Consider the following 17,370-nt stretch of genomic DNA (forward strand, 5'->3'; position numbering starts at 1 on the left):
CAGTTCTTTTACATATTGTATTTTTATTACTGATTTACCCAACAAGGTGTTTCTGTGAAAGCCTCTGTGGGTGTGTGATTACAGTAAATTCCATTATAGCTTTCCATGACTGGACCAGATAGACTTGTTTGGCATGGAGAATACTGTTTTCACTATACCAGTTAATTTAGTGGAGCAATTGTACATGATTAGAGGTAAGGAATTAAGGACAGTAAAAGGAGACAAAGAAATAAAGGATTCCAGGCAAACTGTTCCTGAGCTACTTCATTGTTCTATATAATGATAGTGCATGGTGAGGAATTTATAGCATGGCTCAATTCGGAAAAGCTGCCTCAGTTCGATAGCATGTCAGAATTCCATTTTTAAATGAGCATTCTAAGATCTTGGATGGTCTGTACTGTGAATGGTATCTGCAGTGGCATTTTAACCAGCATAAATGTTGTAGCAGTGACAAACACTTTCTTGACAAGATTCCTGAACTGTTTTTGTTATACAGAAGCAATAAACCAGAGTTTATTTTTTCCCCTTTTTTTCTTTGATTTTCCAGAATTAAGCATTTAAGATAAAGTGTTATTATTTTAATGAACTGGGAAGTCATTATGGAGCATCTTAGCAATGCAAGCATTTGCTATTAGATAAAACAACAACACAGGGGAATGTGACTCTTCATGCTTTTAAAGTGAATTAAGTGCTGGTGAGAGGTGCTAGACTAAGAGTACTGAAAACTAATGTCTGTTTAGACAGAACAGATTGAGCAGTGAGAACTACTTGTATGAGTTGCCCACATTGCCAGACCGCAGTGACTGAGCTCTGTTAGTAGAGGCACTGCAACTAGTAGGCAGAGGCAATTCCTTTCATTGTGCCAATTCAGGCCATGGCCTCAAAGCTGAGGATATTAGTTAAGGTGAATTCTGTGATCCTGACACTTGCTCATTAGAAACTACATAAAAGAGGCCAGGTTTCAGCTAGCAAAATCTGGGACACTATACTGGATGCTCCATACATAGCTATTAGCATTCCTGAAACAGAAAGTTGTTTCTTCTAGGCAAATTCAGGGCCTGGCCTGTACCACCTGGCACTAATCTGGGACCAGTCTTTCATAAAGCTCTGTCCTGTGAAATACTGAGCGACTCCTGCAAGATGACCTTCAGAAGGCCAGACTCAGAAGACACTCATGTCTGGCTGTTCAAAGGGAATTAGGCATACAAATAAATACCTTTAAAAATCAATGCCTAAAGGCCTTGCAACATCAGGCCTCTCAGCACTGGAATTTAAAAAAAAAGAAATCATTTAGAAAGAAAGAGTAAAAAAAAAAAATATTTATCCATCACATAACAAGATACCTGTGCAGAACATGCAGTGGATAATTATTATTTTTGAGCGGGTTGTCACCCTTCGTTCAGTCCATGCTTGCTTGACAGTGTGAAGCCCAGAAGGAAGCTTTCCTGGCAATTCCCACCAGATATAAGGAGAACTTGCACATGTAAAAAGGACTGTTATTTTCTTTAACCATTCCTGTGTTCTCCATGGGGGGGAAAAAAAAAATCATCTCTCTATCCTGCTACTGGAAAGGCAGACCTTAGCTTGGTAAGAATGGTAATGATTCTAGCACATAATAAAATGATAATACACCCCACTGCTGTTCAAACTGATTGTAACCTTCACTCTTAAACCAAGAAACTAAAAACATATTGTTAAATGCAGGAAAATGCAAGCTCTGGGTGTGAGCTAAAGCTCACTGAAGTCAGTAAAAAGTTTATCATCAGCTTCAGTGGGCTTTAGATCAGGCCTTAGAAAAATTATCTTATTTATGTGAATGATCCAGCAAGATGCTAACCATCTGCAAATGCAATGATTTTGAAGGGGGGCCTATGTGAGTGAGAGCCTAATCTGCCACATAATAGAGAGAGTCTTACTACAGAGAAGAGTGGCTATGACTCACTGCAACGTAAGAAGACCTGGTATGAATAGGACTGATTTAAATGAGCAACTTGGCCTTGGCTAGACTATAGACAAGCAGTGAAGGCTTTGATAAGATACAGGAACAGCTGGCACCTGGGGGTAAATGTCCAGATGTCAGTTCCTCTAATGGCAAGAAAACTTAAGTGGAAATACATTATCCATAAGGAGTCATAAAAAGTCAAACACTTCCTCCCTTGTATGAGGTTTGAAAGGCAGACATTGCATTCAAGGTACAGAAGAATAAAAAGAACAGATAAAAAGAAAACAAAATATTGATGTGCAAAAAGAACCCCCCAGAACCTCCCAAATCTTGTAACAACAACAACAACATATATTTTTTAAATCCATTATAGTTCTAAAATTCAACTCCTGAGACATGAAGTTGAATATGAATGCAGTATTTCCAAGTGGATGCACAGAAAAAAGAAGAAATACCTAACTAATCAATTCCATTAAGCTCTTATGCTGTCTCACAAAACTGCTGGGGACACTGGTGCAAGGCATAGCCTTCAGTAAGTAGCACCCTTGGCCTCCTCTTTCCATTTCATAAAGCTTCATTAATCATGTACAAATTTAGAGCTGTCAATAATCCTTCAGCGAAGCCCTTCAGATAAGCCTTTGTTGTTAATCTCTCTCCAGATGAAAGACAGGTTATAACACAGAGTAAACACTTGGGATGTGTAAGTTTTGACTCCGAAATAAAGCCAGCGTTTTCCCTTGATGGTTGTATATGTTGCTGCCACTAATTGCTTTCTTTCAGCAGTTGTGGACAGCTCTCTTGTTGCTGCAGGCTAGTTTACATAATCAGCACCACTTAGGGCAACCCTTGCTTCTTAGCTGCATGGGTATTCCTGATCATTTATCATTACAGGCTATGTGTTTTTACAACTGTTAGGGCCAAAGTCAACAGACCACTAAATGCAGTGGCCACTTGAAATATCAATCATCTGCTACTCTTCCTTCTTTTTGTTTGCAGTTTTTAATAGCTCAACTAGAACAGCTGATTTAGTAAACAAAGCAGTGATTTTCTGAGTTTTTTATTCAAACAAAACTTCCTAGAGCACTTCAGTGGGAATTTTGCCTGATGAGGGATTTTGGAACCGAGCCAGCTATAGAAACGTCCATTTTCTTGGCATGTATCATTTCCTATTTACTGGCCAAAGAACCTTGGTTACCAGATTCATAATAGGCATCATTTCTTTAATTTAAAGAATATTGCAGTGGATATTTCCTTTTCTCTTAAGATAGTTGAGAAGCTCTAATTACCCCTGTTAGCCTGAGGCTCACATGCAGCCACTGCAGGGACTCTGAATCCCCTAATTCCTCTAGTAGCAAACTCTTTTAAGAACAACATGTGTGGCTACTTGCATTCTCAGATATGCTTAGGTGTGTAACCACATCTTCACTAACTAGCATGCTGCAGACAAGAACAACTATCCAAACAATTGCTCTTTTGGTGAAAAGAAAAAGCCCAAACCCACTATAGATGGGAGAAGATTCTTTGGTGTTTTCACAGAAGAGGGTATGGACTGGAAAAAAAACAAACATAATTTTACGTTACTGGAGTAATTTTGGAATTCTTTACTGTGGAACACCTCTGATTTACTGAAATGGGAATTTTGTGTTAGTATGAGTTGCATTATTGGACTCTGCTTTTGGCCACATCAGACTCCCAAGATAATCTGTACTCCCAAGTCAGTCAGTACTAATTTAAAGTTCTGGACAAAGAGAAGCAGAAAATGGCTAATATCTCAAGTGGATCTTGCAATTTAATTGACTGTTGATTATAGTGCCAGTGATTCTAAAGATGCATCCTTAGGCAACTCCCTTGGTTCCCAATTCATATCAGAATCTGGGCCATCTTTGCTTTTAAAACCTCCTATAGACTTATTCCATCCCTTTCTAATGAGTTATTTTTTCTTTCCTTTACCCAGCTTCTCAAAACTTCCATCAGATGTCACTGGGTACAGTGAGAAAGACATCTCCTGTGAAATTCCTGCCAATTAAAATAGCTTCCAATATATCTGCAGCCCAAATAATTTTCCCTGATCTCATCTAAAACAAAACAAAACAAAACAAAAAAACCTTTCTCCTCTTACTGCCTATGCCTCATGCATCTCTTTTTCTCTTCATTGGTATGTCTTTGCAATTAAATTATTTTACTCTAAGCGTTGTTTAGACATAGGTTGTACAAAGAAGCTATATAGAATGGCAGTCTACATTAGCTATGAATTATGGATTGTTTTTCCTTGAAAATGAAGTGGAACCTCATACAACAAAACCTGTCTTATAAGACCCACAAAGGGAATGACACCTGGAAGATCTCTCTTGGAAGAACATGTTTCCCCCCCAATAAAAATGAGCAAACTTTAGACACTCCCATTTTCTACTGGCACAGCAGCAATTCTCCCAATACAAATGTATTGGCTATACATGGCCTAAATCAATTGTTTAAGAACAGCGATCTTCTGTAAAGATGGGGCAGCATTATTACTTGTGGAAATATCGTCTTCTGAAAACAGGATGCTGCCACATACGATTGTAAACTTCATCTATTGTAAAGTGTATCTTTTGTAGATGAGCCAGTAGAATTATTCATTGAATGCAATCCAAGTGAGTTGTTAGAACAAGCGTGTGGAAAACCTTGGGCAAAATGCATCTCTGCTACCACTGCCTGCTACCCAGAGCCTCTCATGACCACACATCATATGCTCTACTTTCTCATTTCTTTGCATAAACGATTGACCAAAAATTATATAAAATTAGAAGAGGTGACAATTAGAGTCTGTTTAGCAGGCAGAAAAGGTCCCTTTTTTTTTTTCTTTTTAAATGAGTGGCATATTTGTTTATATAAAAAATATAAACAGCTATAGTAAGTAGATGGGCAGTCAAGAGAGCTGTTTGTATAATCAGTCACTTGTATATATGATTATTATACTAGTACACGAAAACTCGGCATGTAACTGCACCCTTTTTTTTTTTTTTTTTTTTAAATATAGGCCAAAGTTTTCTCTATGAAATATTTATTAGTGTAACATGGGGCAGGAAGAGGTGAGGGGATAAGATCAAGGACGTATATTAGACAGTAATATTTGCAAATTTAAAGTGCTTAGACTTTTCAGGCCCTTTTTTTTTTAATCCCTGACCTTGGAAACAAATAAGGACAGTGTTATTTTAATCTGCATTCAAATTTTAACAACAGTCACACAGCACTAGTGGAATCCACATTGAGTTTCCACTGTAGATTGCTCATCATTTCATTATGGTTCATTATGTTGATAACTGTCAGAAAGCATTAGAAGCAGGGGCCTTGAGTAATAGGACTGAAATGGTAATTTAAAAACAATATACTTTCTGGAGGAAATATAGCAGCGCACTAAATTCAATTAGAAGAGGCAAATGTAAAGACAAGCTAAGTGACGTTTGCTGTTTGAAGCAGAGTTCTTTCGATTTCTTGATAACCTACACTGAAGAAAGCTTTTTTTAAGCAGATACTTTTGCCATGCATCTGGTTAAATTTACCCTCATTAGCGCTAAGCACCTCTAGTATGAACTGTCTTAAATGCAGCTGCTTCTGGAATATTTTAGGCTAAACCAAAATATTAATCAATCAGTCTCTGGCTGGATGGCACAACAGACTGAATTATTCAAGGTCATTAACTCACACAGATTTCAAGTTGGACAGTCTATAGTAATAATCTCTTTTGTAAAATGTTCCAAATGAAAAATTATTAACAATCTTGATCAAACAGACAATATAAACAATACAAAACTGTCCTGTACCATCTTAAAATGTATGTATTGTATAGGCAGTTAAAGAGCACTGTTGTAAATGATGTAAAATTGGAGCAACGCTCACCAAGTAGAAATAACACCTACTTAAGCCAGTATAGAATTTAGTGAAGTTCATCTACAATCTGCACCCTCGCAGATGAAGACAAATTCAGGAAAGAGGATCATGACTGAAACTGGTTGCTTTTTAGCTTCATAGATTTGTGTATTCCATAGGCAATTTACAGTCCATTAAAGTGCTAACCTTGTGACACAGACCCATCTTCTCAGCAAGTACTAAAGTATAATGAAGACCTGAAGAGTTGCATTAATACAACTTTTGCCATGCTTCCAGAGAGAAACAATGACAATGTTTTCCAGTTTGTGCTCAAGTGTATTACAGGTCATTCATACAGTCTCCATGCCCAAACACACAGCTGACAAGCCCACTGTGCTTCAGAATTGCAAGTCTTAATTCCTGACTTGGGCAATGAGGCAAATCCAGAGTGAGGAGAATTGTATGCGAGGATAAAGGGGCCCCTCTTCTCAGCAATGACACATCAAAAAGACAAGCTTGAAGGAAAAGGTATTTTCTGAACCCTAAGTAAAGATATCTGTGAATTTACACCTGTCCTCCCATCAGGTCCCTACTACAACCTGTGGCCCCAAGTCTGTTGTCCTCTACACCCATGCAAACCTGCTCAGCCATATCTGCAGTCTCTCGGGCACCAGTTTTAAAACAGGAGTAAATACTGACTTCATCTGAATTACTCTGGATTTACACTAGCATTATTTGGAGTAATATCTGGCCCATATTTACAGGACACAGACACAAGCAAGGATTTAAATAAGTTTACAGGACTGAACACTAAACAAAGAACATAAAGCTATTCCTCATCAAATCCCTGACACTGGGGTTGAAGTCTCAATATTCTAAACTCTGGAGAACAGATTTGAGTTTAGTGCACCAGGAATTTGGTGTAGCTTTTATTACCTGCCATGTAAACTGTGTAAGACAAAAAAAGGAGCTCTAATTCTCTCTCACTCACATTCAGGTATAATCAGGCTAATGGAAAGCTGCAACAGTCTTCCTCCCCTAATTTAGAAAACAAGATGAAAGTGAGGAGAGCAGCCAGTTTATTTTTAAAAGAATCTGATACCTGAGCATCAAAACCTTTACCCAAAAAACCCACCCCCATATCCAGAAAGTTTAAAGTTCTTCATTTAAAAAAAAAAATTAGAAATAATAAAAAAAGTGATCAATCCATAGCCCATTCTAGGTGTTTCCCTCCAAATTACCCAATGCTACTTTTATTCGCCTGGTCTAATAGTCCTCGAAGTGAACAGAAACTTGATTTTACAAGCCAATGGAGCAGAGTCTATCTTTTTGCTAGAAGAATGGATCTCAGATACTGTGTTTTATTTCTTCATTAGTGTGCCGTCACACTGAGCGATTACTAAATACAGGGCTGAATGAGAATACCAGGGTTAAAGAGAGTATAATGAACAAAGAAGGTGCCTGATTATTATAGCTGTCAGCACAAGGGAATTGGGTTTGTCACCTGGTTTAACCAACTGGTAAGAACTGATTAAAGCCTGAAATCAGTTTGAAAGAGCCTCTGATGTTTATGTTCATCCTCTCCACATCATGTCAGGACAGGTGGACAAACTTAGAGACTTCTTCCGGAGTAGTTACTTAAACACAGATTCACTAAATGACTTCTGTCACTTGCCCAAGAAGAGTTGGCAAATAAATGCCTAGTAGATTTACAGAGGAGGAGGAGTTGTTAAAAGGAGGTGTTTTAAAATTCTTAGAAGAATCAGAGTCTAAATATGAAGTCGTTCATAGTGACCGTCTCACTAAACACCCTGATATTGTCTTTCAGTTGAAGTTAATGAGTGCAAGTATCTCAATACAGATGAATGTTAATATTTAAAAGCCTGAGGGATAATGTAATCTGATGGGAGAGGTCACTGGACTGAAACTAAAGAGCTCTAGTTCCTGTTCCCAACTCTGCTACTGACCTGTTGTGCAACCTTAGGCAAGTCAGTTCATCTCTGTGCCTCTCTCTTCTTCCAAATGGCATTTGTAATGACCGTTTAGACTGTAAGCTGTCTGGGACAGAGGCTCTCTCAATTCCTGTGTGTGTACCACGTCCGACAAAACAAAATTTCAACCTGGGCTGAAGTCTTTAGGGGGCACCAAAATATAAATGAGGCATGAAACAGGACCTTTGATTACTGGTAAGATACTTTAAAAAGAAATTATTTGATCTTTCATTAATTACGAATTTCATTACATGCTTACATTAGGAAGAGACCCAGTACTGATAGGTTGGATATACTCATTTGAAAAGGAATCGTTGCTAAAAACTGTTATCACTACTAGAGCAATTCTTCTCTAAGTGGGATGGGTATCTCAAAGGAATATTTTTTAAATAAATTATTAAGGCAGAAAGAGAGAAAGGAAGAAGTAGGGTACAGAAAGAGAGAAGAGAACCTGACTTACGAGTACAGGGCATGGAGGCAGCATCATTTTCCGCTCGGAAAAAGCCCCGATCACAGGTGCAGGAGGTAGAGCCTTCCCAGATGGAGTAGCTATGGGGTGGGCATTTGGCACAGGCAACATCCGTTGAGAGAGCCTTGTAGTATCCAATTTTGCAAGCTAGATGGAGAGACAGGAACAGAGAGTGTTAATTTCCCAGGATGTGACAATAAATTGCTGCATCATTTATTCAAAGTCTAGGAATTCACAAAACTAAATTATGTCCACTTAGCCCCAGGTGAAAAATTAACAAACCAGCCACCTCTTAATTGCCAACTTTGCTTCCAGGGATGCCCGTTTCTAGTTCAAACAAGAGTCTTTTACCAAGCTGGCCTGGAGACATTACAACAGCACCTACAAACATATTATTCTACTGACTTTGCTGGAAAATCTGGTTCATCTTTGAGCTATACATGGACTTGCCTCCTGTACCCACCTGCATGCACACATACATATAGTGCAGTAAACAGGGCACAGTTGTTTAACTCCATGACCACTTAAGGAATGTAGGCTGATTGGTCAATGTTGCCAATTTTTGAGATGGAGTGGAATAGGCACCCACTGTGATTGGCAAGGAGGTTCTTAGTCTAACATGTCAGGAAATGGCATGTCTCCCTTCTGGCAAGGCAGGATTAATCTGGCTCTTTGTTCCCAAAGGAGGAAATCAGCATGATCTCCCTCCTCAAAAATCAGGGTATACCAATAGCTGTTCTGCTGGAACTAAATCCTAGGTGCAGTTGCCAAGCCTTCAGTGACATCACCTTCATAAATGCAATGCTTATAAAAATGGCTACTTTTACATCACTTGGAAAAATCTCATTAGTATCACTAGCAACATGGTTTAATAGGGGTCCACAGGTATGTCATCTTAGAAAGCTCTCCCCTGGCTAAAGATAAAAGTCAATGAACACCATTGGCTGTCAACCCTTAAGGAAAGAGAGAAAATATCTAGGTGTTTTTATGAAGACAGACATGTAAACAAGGAGGCTTATTCCCAATATTTACAGCATGACTCACTCTTACATCTCTTCATTTATCACCTACACTATCTTTAGGGTTCCTTTGTTGTTAAATGCATGCCTTCAAAAAGCTGGATGTATTTCCTTTAAAAGCTTTTCTCCTTCCCCATGTAGATCAAGCAAGTTGTTTTAAATTCTCTTTAAAGGAAAAAAAAAATTCTTAATGGTAAATTGACAGGACTTTTAGCAACATGTTTGTAAAGGCATTACTTCATTCTTATTAACCAAAGCTGTTTACGGAATTTACTTAACAAGTCCAAACTTTATGACATGTGGCATATCATCAATATGAGCACTGTGAGATCAAATCTCCCTCTTCCTTATTTGGCTGTCATTGGACCAAAGAATTTTCACTGGACCAAAGAGTCTTATAAAAATGCATTTCTCCAATGATAAAGATCTATGCTTCCAAAGTTTATGCGCATCACGTAATTAGATAAGGTTCAACTTGCAAGGTGCTTTTTGGCTCTGCTTCAAATGGCCTTGGGGTTCCGATTAAAATCAGAAACCACAGCTTTGAAAGGAAGAAGCACTGGGTCAAACCTAGGCTCCCTACATCAAACACAATTAGTTCCTGAACACAAATACAAACCCACTGTACTGCTTGTCATTCAGTTGGTCACAGTAAACAAAACCAACTTATGTAAAATGAGTTATTGTGCTTGTAGTGAATAACTGCCAAACAAGGACAAAATTACCTTTTATTTTTTGACATCTGAGTTGCAATGTCTAATGAAGCTGAAGTAATAATGCTACCCCTTATGCAACTGATTAAAAAAAACCCCACCAACATTAAAGTAACAAATTCTGAACTGGATTACACCAGCATAAATCACTTGCAGCTCTAGTCAAAACAATGGCTTTATTTCTAGTTTGCACTTCTATAACTCAAACCAGAATAATTTGTAAATGGCAAAATTTAGACAGAGAGAACTGAAAACACACACTATGGTTAATCACATTTACTTTGCAAACTCAACTTCTTTTTTGCGTTTTTAAAAATTCAACTATTTATCTTTTACTAATGCCTTACACCAACCATTACATGAACGACTACCATTTGACTGTTTCTAATATCAAGATGTGCCTATAAACAATAACCTAGTCCAACAAAATAGAAGGAGAGTCTGCTATGGCTTCAGCGTTTTTTTTTAAATCACAAAACTAGAAGGAGGATACCATTTTGTGAAACTACCTGATTTCTATCCTTTTTTTTTTTAATCTGTAGTTTGGAGGGATCAAGGGAACAGTTAGCATGGTAAGGTTGAAATTTTACAACTCAATTTTCCCTTTGTTTCATGAAACATATTGTTTCCTACTACATTAAACCCTGGTCATTAATATTTCAGGAGCTGAGGAAAGCTCTTTCTAAATGCAGTGGCAGCATCAGAAGCACACAGACATTTTGCTTCAGCTATACAAAATTACCTACTACTAAACACATGGTTTTCTTTATTTCAGTATGTTCAAAGATTCATATACTTCAGAACTTAACACAAGAGAATACATTACATTTATTCAGTAGTCCTTTACTCCTTGGGGTTCCATTATGTTTAACTTAAACCTTGAATCTAACCCTGTAAAGGTTATTCTTTGCATGAAATACAACTGACACACCTATTATGATCAGCAGTGGACTCTTTTTTTTTTTTTTTAATTAGGATATTATACAGTATTTGAGAATGGAAATGAATTAGTAGACAAACAAGAAGACTGTATAGAACCCCTTCTATGAAAGTCTTTATTGCTTGCTCATGACAATTCTTCAATTCTGCTCCTTTTCTGGGGAGGATTTGCTGGATAAGACAGGGCCTGAATGGTATTCTTACACAGCTTTCGTAAGATTCCATTGTAAAAAGATTAGTTCACATGTGCAATACAAACTTTGAATTCAATTCCTTAGCTTTGCCTTAATTGGTTCTTTCTGTTAGTTTTAGAAAAAAAGAGGGGGGGGGGGGAATCTTTTCTTCCATTCAGATCACCCACAAACAGCAAGGGTACATTTTAAGACACAATCATCTTGAGATATGCAAAAATGAATTTTAAACAGAAATATTTCCAAGTTTGAAGAACCAAAATTATGATGCCCATATATTTTTGCTGGAATCACTCCGTTTTTACAAAGAGTGAAAATAAGTCTGAAGCAAAGACTCAGCCACACACACATGTTGATTTTAAGAAACTCTATGTATTTTGTCTTTATGTTAAATTAAAAATGACCTTATTGAACACAGCAAGCAAAAGCCTATTTTTCTTACACCATTCTTCAGCAATACAGTTAAGACTGCAGAAAGAGGAGTTGTAGAGAATTATGGGCCAAGAACCTATTAAATTTTAATAGGACTAAGATATATAACTTGCTTAGTCAGTTTTGAAAATTCTAGTTGCACATTATGAAGCCTATTTTCAGAATAGCTTTCCAGGAAAATAAATAAATATATTTATATTGAAATATAAAATTTAAAAAATACAGTTTTCCTAGCAGGTAAATTCTAAACAGATTGTTTTCTGCCACAAGTACAGCACAGTTAGTTTAAGTACTAAATTTAAATTATTACTTGTGACTCATGTTAACTAACGAGTGGTACCATTGGTAAGATTGGGAATATAAATAATTAAAAAATAAAATCCTATCCCGGTAAAAAAGATTTTAAAGAATCACTACAAATTGATTTCTTTTGAAATTTCAGTTGGATTTTTCATTAAAATTTGGAAAGCCTTGACTAGTTGTATGGCTGCATGATAAATGAAATTACCTTTAACTCATGATCAAGAAATCAAACCTTAGGATTTTTTTCTTCTGGTATGTGTAGAGCAGTGCCATGCGGTAAGCCTGTGGAGGGGAAAGGGCAGGGGAGCAGGAAGGGGCAGGGGGGCAGATTGAGGCTCCCATGGTGAGGGAGGGAGTGGGGCTGGGGTGGATGGGGCCCCAGGGCCTGGGCAGGTCATCCAGGAGCGTGAGGAAGAGGGCATGGCTCCCTGCTGCTGCACACACCCGAGGGAGGTATGGGGAGCACATACCCCCGCAGATTTGTGCCTGGGGCAGAGGCAGGTAGCCCACTGCGGGCTGGGGCTCTGCACCCTACTGCCTTTGCCCCAGAAGCCACACACTGGCCGTGCTGCACGTTCCCTTCCCACCTAGAGGCATTACGTGACTCCCAGGGCAAAGGCAGAAGGGTGGAGAGCCCGCAGCCCACCTCCACCCCAGGCACAAATCGGGAGGAGGCATGTGCCTCCTATGTCTTGCCCGGTGGCGCGCACAGAGGCAGGGAGCTGCGCCCCTCCCACCACCCCTCCAGCACCTCTGGATGAGCCACCCAAGGCTCTGTTGCACAATCTACAACCCATCCTGCCTGCCTCCCTGCCTCTGTCTGTGTGTCTGTGCATCTGCCCCTCACTCCCAAGCAGGAGACTCCCCAGCCCTGTTACTGCCCCTTGCTCCTGACCCATAGTATCCCGCATCCTGCCAGGGTGTGTAGGGACCCCCCCCCCCCCCAGACTTCAAACTCCACACACAGACCCACAGCCCCCCACACCTTAACAAATAATGTCCCCCCCCCCACACACACACACACACACTTCAAAAAGGCATCTTATGATTTAGATTCCAAATCTCTTGATTTTTAAGAGTTTCATCTCATAATTTTTGACAAGGTGGGGTTGGCAATATTGGACATGTGTGAAAAACATGTTTATTTCAACCAAAAAAATTCAGCCATGCTGCTGTGGCTGTAGGGCCCTGTCGCTGGCTTCCCCTGGGTCCTACTGCCACTGGCTCCTGTCATCTTTGACAGGCAGCCAGTGATAAATATTAATTTTCTAAATTTTTTAGGGGCCCCGCATGCCAGATAGAATGGCCTGGACTACTGGATGTGGCCCGCAGGCCATATTCCACCCTCTCCCACCCCCATTCTACACAGTAGCTTCCCAGATGATCAAGTTAGGGGACCACACAAAAAACAAGAAGGAAGGACCCTGAAGGAGTTTCCTGTTGACTCTGAAGAATGCTGAGGAAGCAAATTTACTGTGAAATAAAATGGAGGAAATCTCACATCCCAGATGAGCTAATAAAAGTGGAGAGGCTGAACCAATAGACAAGGACCAAATTCTTTGTTGGAGTAACTTCACTAAAATCAGTGGTCTTATGCCAGGGGAATATCTGATACAAAACTAGTAAATTCTCAGTACAATGTCAAGAAACAGGAAAGAATGCTTGTAGCTTGTGTCAGAGGGGTACATTACAGGCATGTATACCCAGACTGTTGATCTGTGACTTTAAAGAGCAGTCTAGCCTGTATTTCTAAAGACTACTATCCTGCAAAGAGCTAGTTTGCATTTTCTATAATGGAAAAAAATCGTCTGAACATGTATGAGACCACTTCTAAACTTTCCACAGTGCTTTGGATGTAGTTATGATTTTAAGAAGCCTAAATTCAAATTCCAGTTGTTGTTCTTTACATAGCAACAACCCAGATTTCAAGAGCAACCTTATAACAACATGCTGGTAGATCAAATGATGGATAAAAGAAGTTCTTTAAAGCAATCAGATTTCGGTTTCAAGTTCTCAATGAACTGATTATGAAATTAGGACCAAGAAAATAAATTAGTTTAAAAATGATATTTAAAAACCTTGATAACATTCTTAAACTATTTTTTTTTTTAAATCAGTGATCAGTAGTTACTTTTTCAACAATTTCTACTAGTTTGGAAATATTTTAACTGCATCCTGGGAAATAAAAAGTTAGTTTTATTTTTTCCCTCTAATGTTCTTTTCTTTTTTTAAATAGATGGATTCTCTCTCTCAAATTGTAACAAAAACACATCTGCCACTTAAGTAGGCAGCTTCTTCTCAGCTCCTTTTTACTGTTATTACCATTTCTGAACAGATTTTTGTGTGTTAATTATAGAACTCAATTGTTTGGATAGGCTCTTTTGATGAGCTTTCTGCCCTGCACCATGAACCCCTCAGTGATTGTACAGCTGTTTTAGCTCCAAATGCTCATCAGGGTTTTCTAATTGTCAAGCTGTCCCAGAGACTAGTTCTTTTGACCTAAAAGTCAAAGAAAGAGTCACCCTTGTCTCCCCGACATGAATGCTGTAAGACTCCCAACGGTCCCCCTAATACCTGAGAGACAATGCCTTTCCAGATCATTGCCAGTGTAAGCATAATTGGTTTTGGGGTAAAATGAGAAGATTTTAAATAGGATGAATTAATGAGTTTCTTGTAAAATTAAGTCGTTCTTCCGGTCCAATCTAATTACTCACTGTAATGCCTTTGAGGGTAATAAATAAAGATCCTTAGAACAAAAAAAAAAAAAAAGTGAACCTTCTCAAGTCCTACTTAGAAGTCAAGTTTTAGATAGAATTTGATGTGATGTATCAAATGCTGTCTCCAAATAAAATCAGCTTTCTTTGATGCTTGTGCTATAAGATCTTTGTCTCCTATTGATGACCTCACATTTTTCTACAAATTGCAATCAGTTCCACATCTTTAGCTCACATCACTTATGAGACATTTTCTAAGCACCAAGGTTAATTTTTATTGAATGAAATTATGTATATATAAAGAAATCCCAGGGGGTAAAAAATACAACCACAATGGTGGTTTTTCAGTTATATTGTTTTCTTTTTAACGGACTAGGGTACTAAGAAACATTTCACCAGAACCTCAAAGTAAAAAAATCAGGGAAATGTGGCATTCATATGGGACTTTCAACATCAGTCTGAAACCAGAAAAAAAACCCTAGCAATTCTGTACCAGTATTCTTTGCATGTTCCATGTCTATTTGGCCTCCCCACACTTTCCATCCTAATCATTCCTGTGTTCAGGAATAGGGCCTGGTGTACATACTGGATTTTAACTATTTTCTCAACTCCGCAAGAAATGCAGGAGTCTTAACTGTTCTTTTCATGTTGTACTTTTGGGGCTTGCCATCAAGACCTTTCTTAAATATAAATGTTATTTTATTACAGGTCCCAGAAAGTGGTCTGATTGCATCATAGAGCAGGGGAGGGAGGAGAGACAGAGTCCTTTTCCAGTGCTGGCACAACTAAAATAAAAAATAAGCAAGAGAGTGTCCCAGTGATACCATCTGCTAGCAAAGTAAATGTCCATAAATGCAGTGCATACTTGTTAAGGAAATCCTCATATTTCCCTGGCTACCACACTAGGGATTTGGAGGTTGCTGTTGTCTGCTTTTGTTTTTAGTTTACCCTTTTCTGTTCTTTCCTATTCATCTGTGCATATTAGGAAGCAGACTGGCTACTTCCAGACAACCTCCCTTAAAAAAAACCTTTCAGATTTAGGCTGGATACAAACATTCAGGGGGTTAGGGGAAACTCAGATCAAGTTAAAAAGGGCCATCCACGCTATGGCAAGTCAGGTGTGGGGAGGGGTTGGGGAATTGTGGGGGCAAGCTGCATCTGTTGGAGAGATTGGGGGGACAGTAGGGTCCGCAGGAGGATAGGAGGGCTAGCGGTGTTTGCAGGGAAGGTGGGGATTGGGAGGTAGGCAGCATCCACAGGGGATTTGCTGGAGTCTGGGAGGGCTTGGCAGCATTAGGGAAGCTTATAAGGTCTGCAGAAGGGCTTGGGAGGATGAAGGGTTCTCTTCCCCACCCCCTAGGACCAGGGGCTATTTTTATACCCCCAGCCACCTTGCAGCAAACTGATCTCCCCATCCCTCTCGTCTCTCCCCACACTGGCACTTTACTTCCTCAATTCCCAGCATCAGTGAACACTGATACAACCAGCACAAGGAGCAGCTTGCAGAATGGGTGGTTTGGTGAGTTAAGGGGAGGGAGGGGGACTGGCTGGTCCATAGTGGGGGAAGGGGTTGTCCACCTGGGGGTGGGGGATAAAAATAGCCTGGTGCCAGGGGCTAAGAAAAGTGTAGCCCTGGGGTAGGGGACAGCAGCTGGGCTTTCCCAGCCCTGGGACTATGCTAAGAACTGTTCAGAAGGTCGGAACAGCAGTCTAAAAACTGGCCAACCTGATCTAAGTTAAGACTACCTTGGAGGTAAGGTTAACTTAGATCGAGTCAGCCATTTTTAGACGGATCTAACTTTCCTAGAACTTCTGTACAATTCAGATTTAGACAGACCTAACTAAGGATCTAAAGACACTGACAGAAATTACATATTAACTTTCATTATATGAGGGTTCAAATTAAGGAGCTCCAAAGCACAGCACCTTTATTAACTCTGGGCAGTGTGCTGAAGGAGTTCGGTGCCCAGGTGGTTTTCTCTTCCATCCTACCAGTGACCGGACGAGGAAGACGGCAGGAGAACTGCATCAGAGAGACCAACTGGCGGCTTCGGCAATGGTGTCTCGAGGCAGGCTTCAGCTTCCTGGACCATGACCCGCACATCACGATGAGGGACATGCTCAGCTGGGATGGGCTTCACCTGTCCCCCAAAGGTAAGCGTGTGTTTTCTTCTAGGTTGGCGGATCTCCTCCGGCGGGCTTTAAACTAGGCTCGTCGGGGGGAGGGGAGTACGAGGGCAGGGGAAGCTGTGGACCACCAAACCATGTGGCACCCACAAGGACAGCCCAGCCTGAAGAAGGAGAACATTGGGAACCTGAAAGCCATGGGGAGGCCAGCACTACAGAACAGGTAAGGAACAAGAAGGTAAGAAACAATGGGCCCCATGGGACTGGGAGCGGGGGGGCAGCAAAGGCACCAGTCGCAGGGCTCAAGTGCCTATACACTAATGCTAGGAGCATGGGGAACAAGCAGGATGAACTAGCGCTCCTGCTTGCACTAAACACCTATGACTTAGTGGGGCTAACAGAGACCTGGTGGGATTCGTCCCATGACTGGGCGGTACATATTGAGGGCTATAGATTGTATAGAAAGGACAGGTCGGGGAAGAAAGGGGGGGGGGATTGCACTTTATGTCAGTGAGCAATACACATCAACCCTCATCAAGACAGAATCCGAGGTTGAGGAAGTAGAAGGATTGTGGGTTAGGCTACATGGGGGGCAAGGAGAAAGGGATTTGGTGGTAGGGGTCTGTTACAGACCCCCACACCAAGGGGAAGAAATAGATGCGGGGCTCCTGAGGCAACTCT

General features: G+C 40.0%; 1 protein-coding gene across 2 annotated transcripts in view; it reads right to left on the bottom strand.

Moving 5' to 3' along the window:
• The window catches only part of EPHA4 (EPH receptor A4), a 148,449-nt gene that overhangs the window by 81,110 nt on the left and 49,969 nt on the right, over nt 1–17,370 (bottom strand). For both annotated transcript variants that reach the window (XM_006266068.4, XM_059730942.1), the window contains exon 4: nt 8,243–8,398. In XM_006266068.4, the coding sequence (XP_006266130.1) occupies nt 8,243–8,398 (156 nt within the window). The remainder of the gene's footprint in view (nt 1–8,242; nt 8,399–17,370) is intronic.

The sequence above is a fragment of the Alligator mississippiensis genome, chromosome 7 (assembly GCF_030867095.1).
Source record: "Alligator mississippiensis isolate rAllMis1 chromosome 7, rAllMis1, whole genome shotgun sequence".
Lineage (NCBI taxonomy): Eukaryota > Metazoa > Chordata > Crocodylia > Alligatoridae > Alligator > Alligator mississippiensis.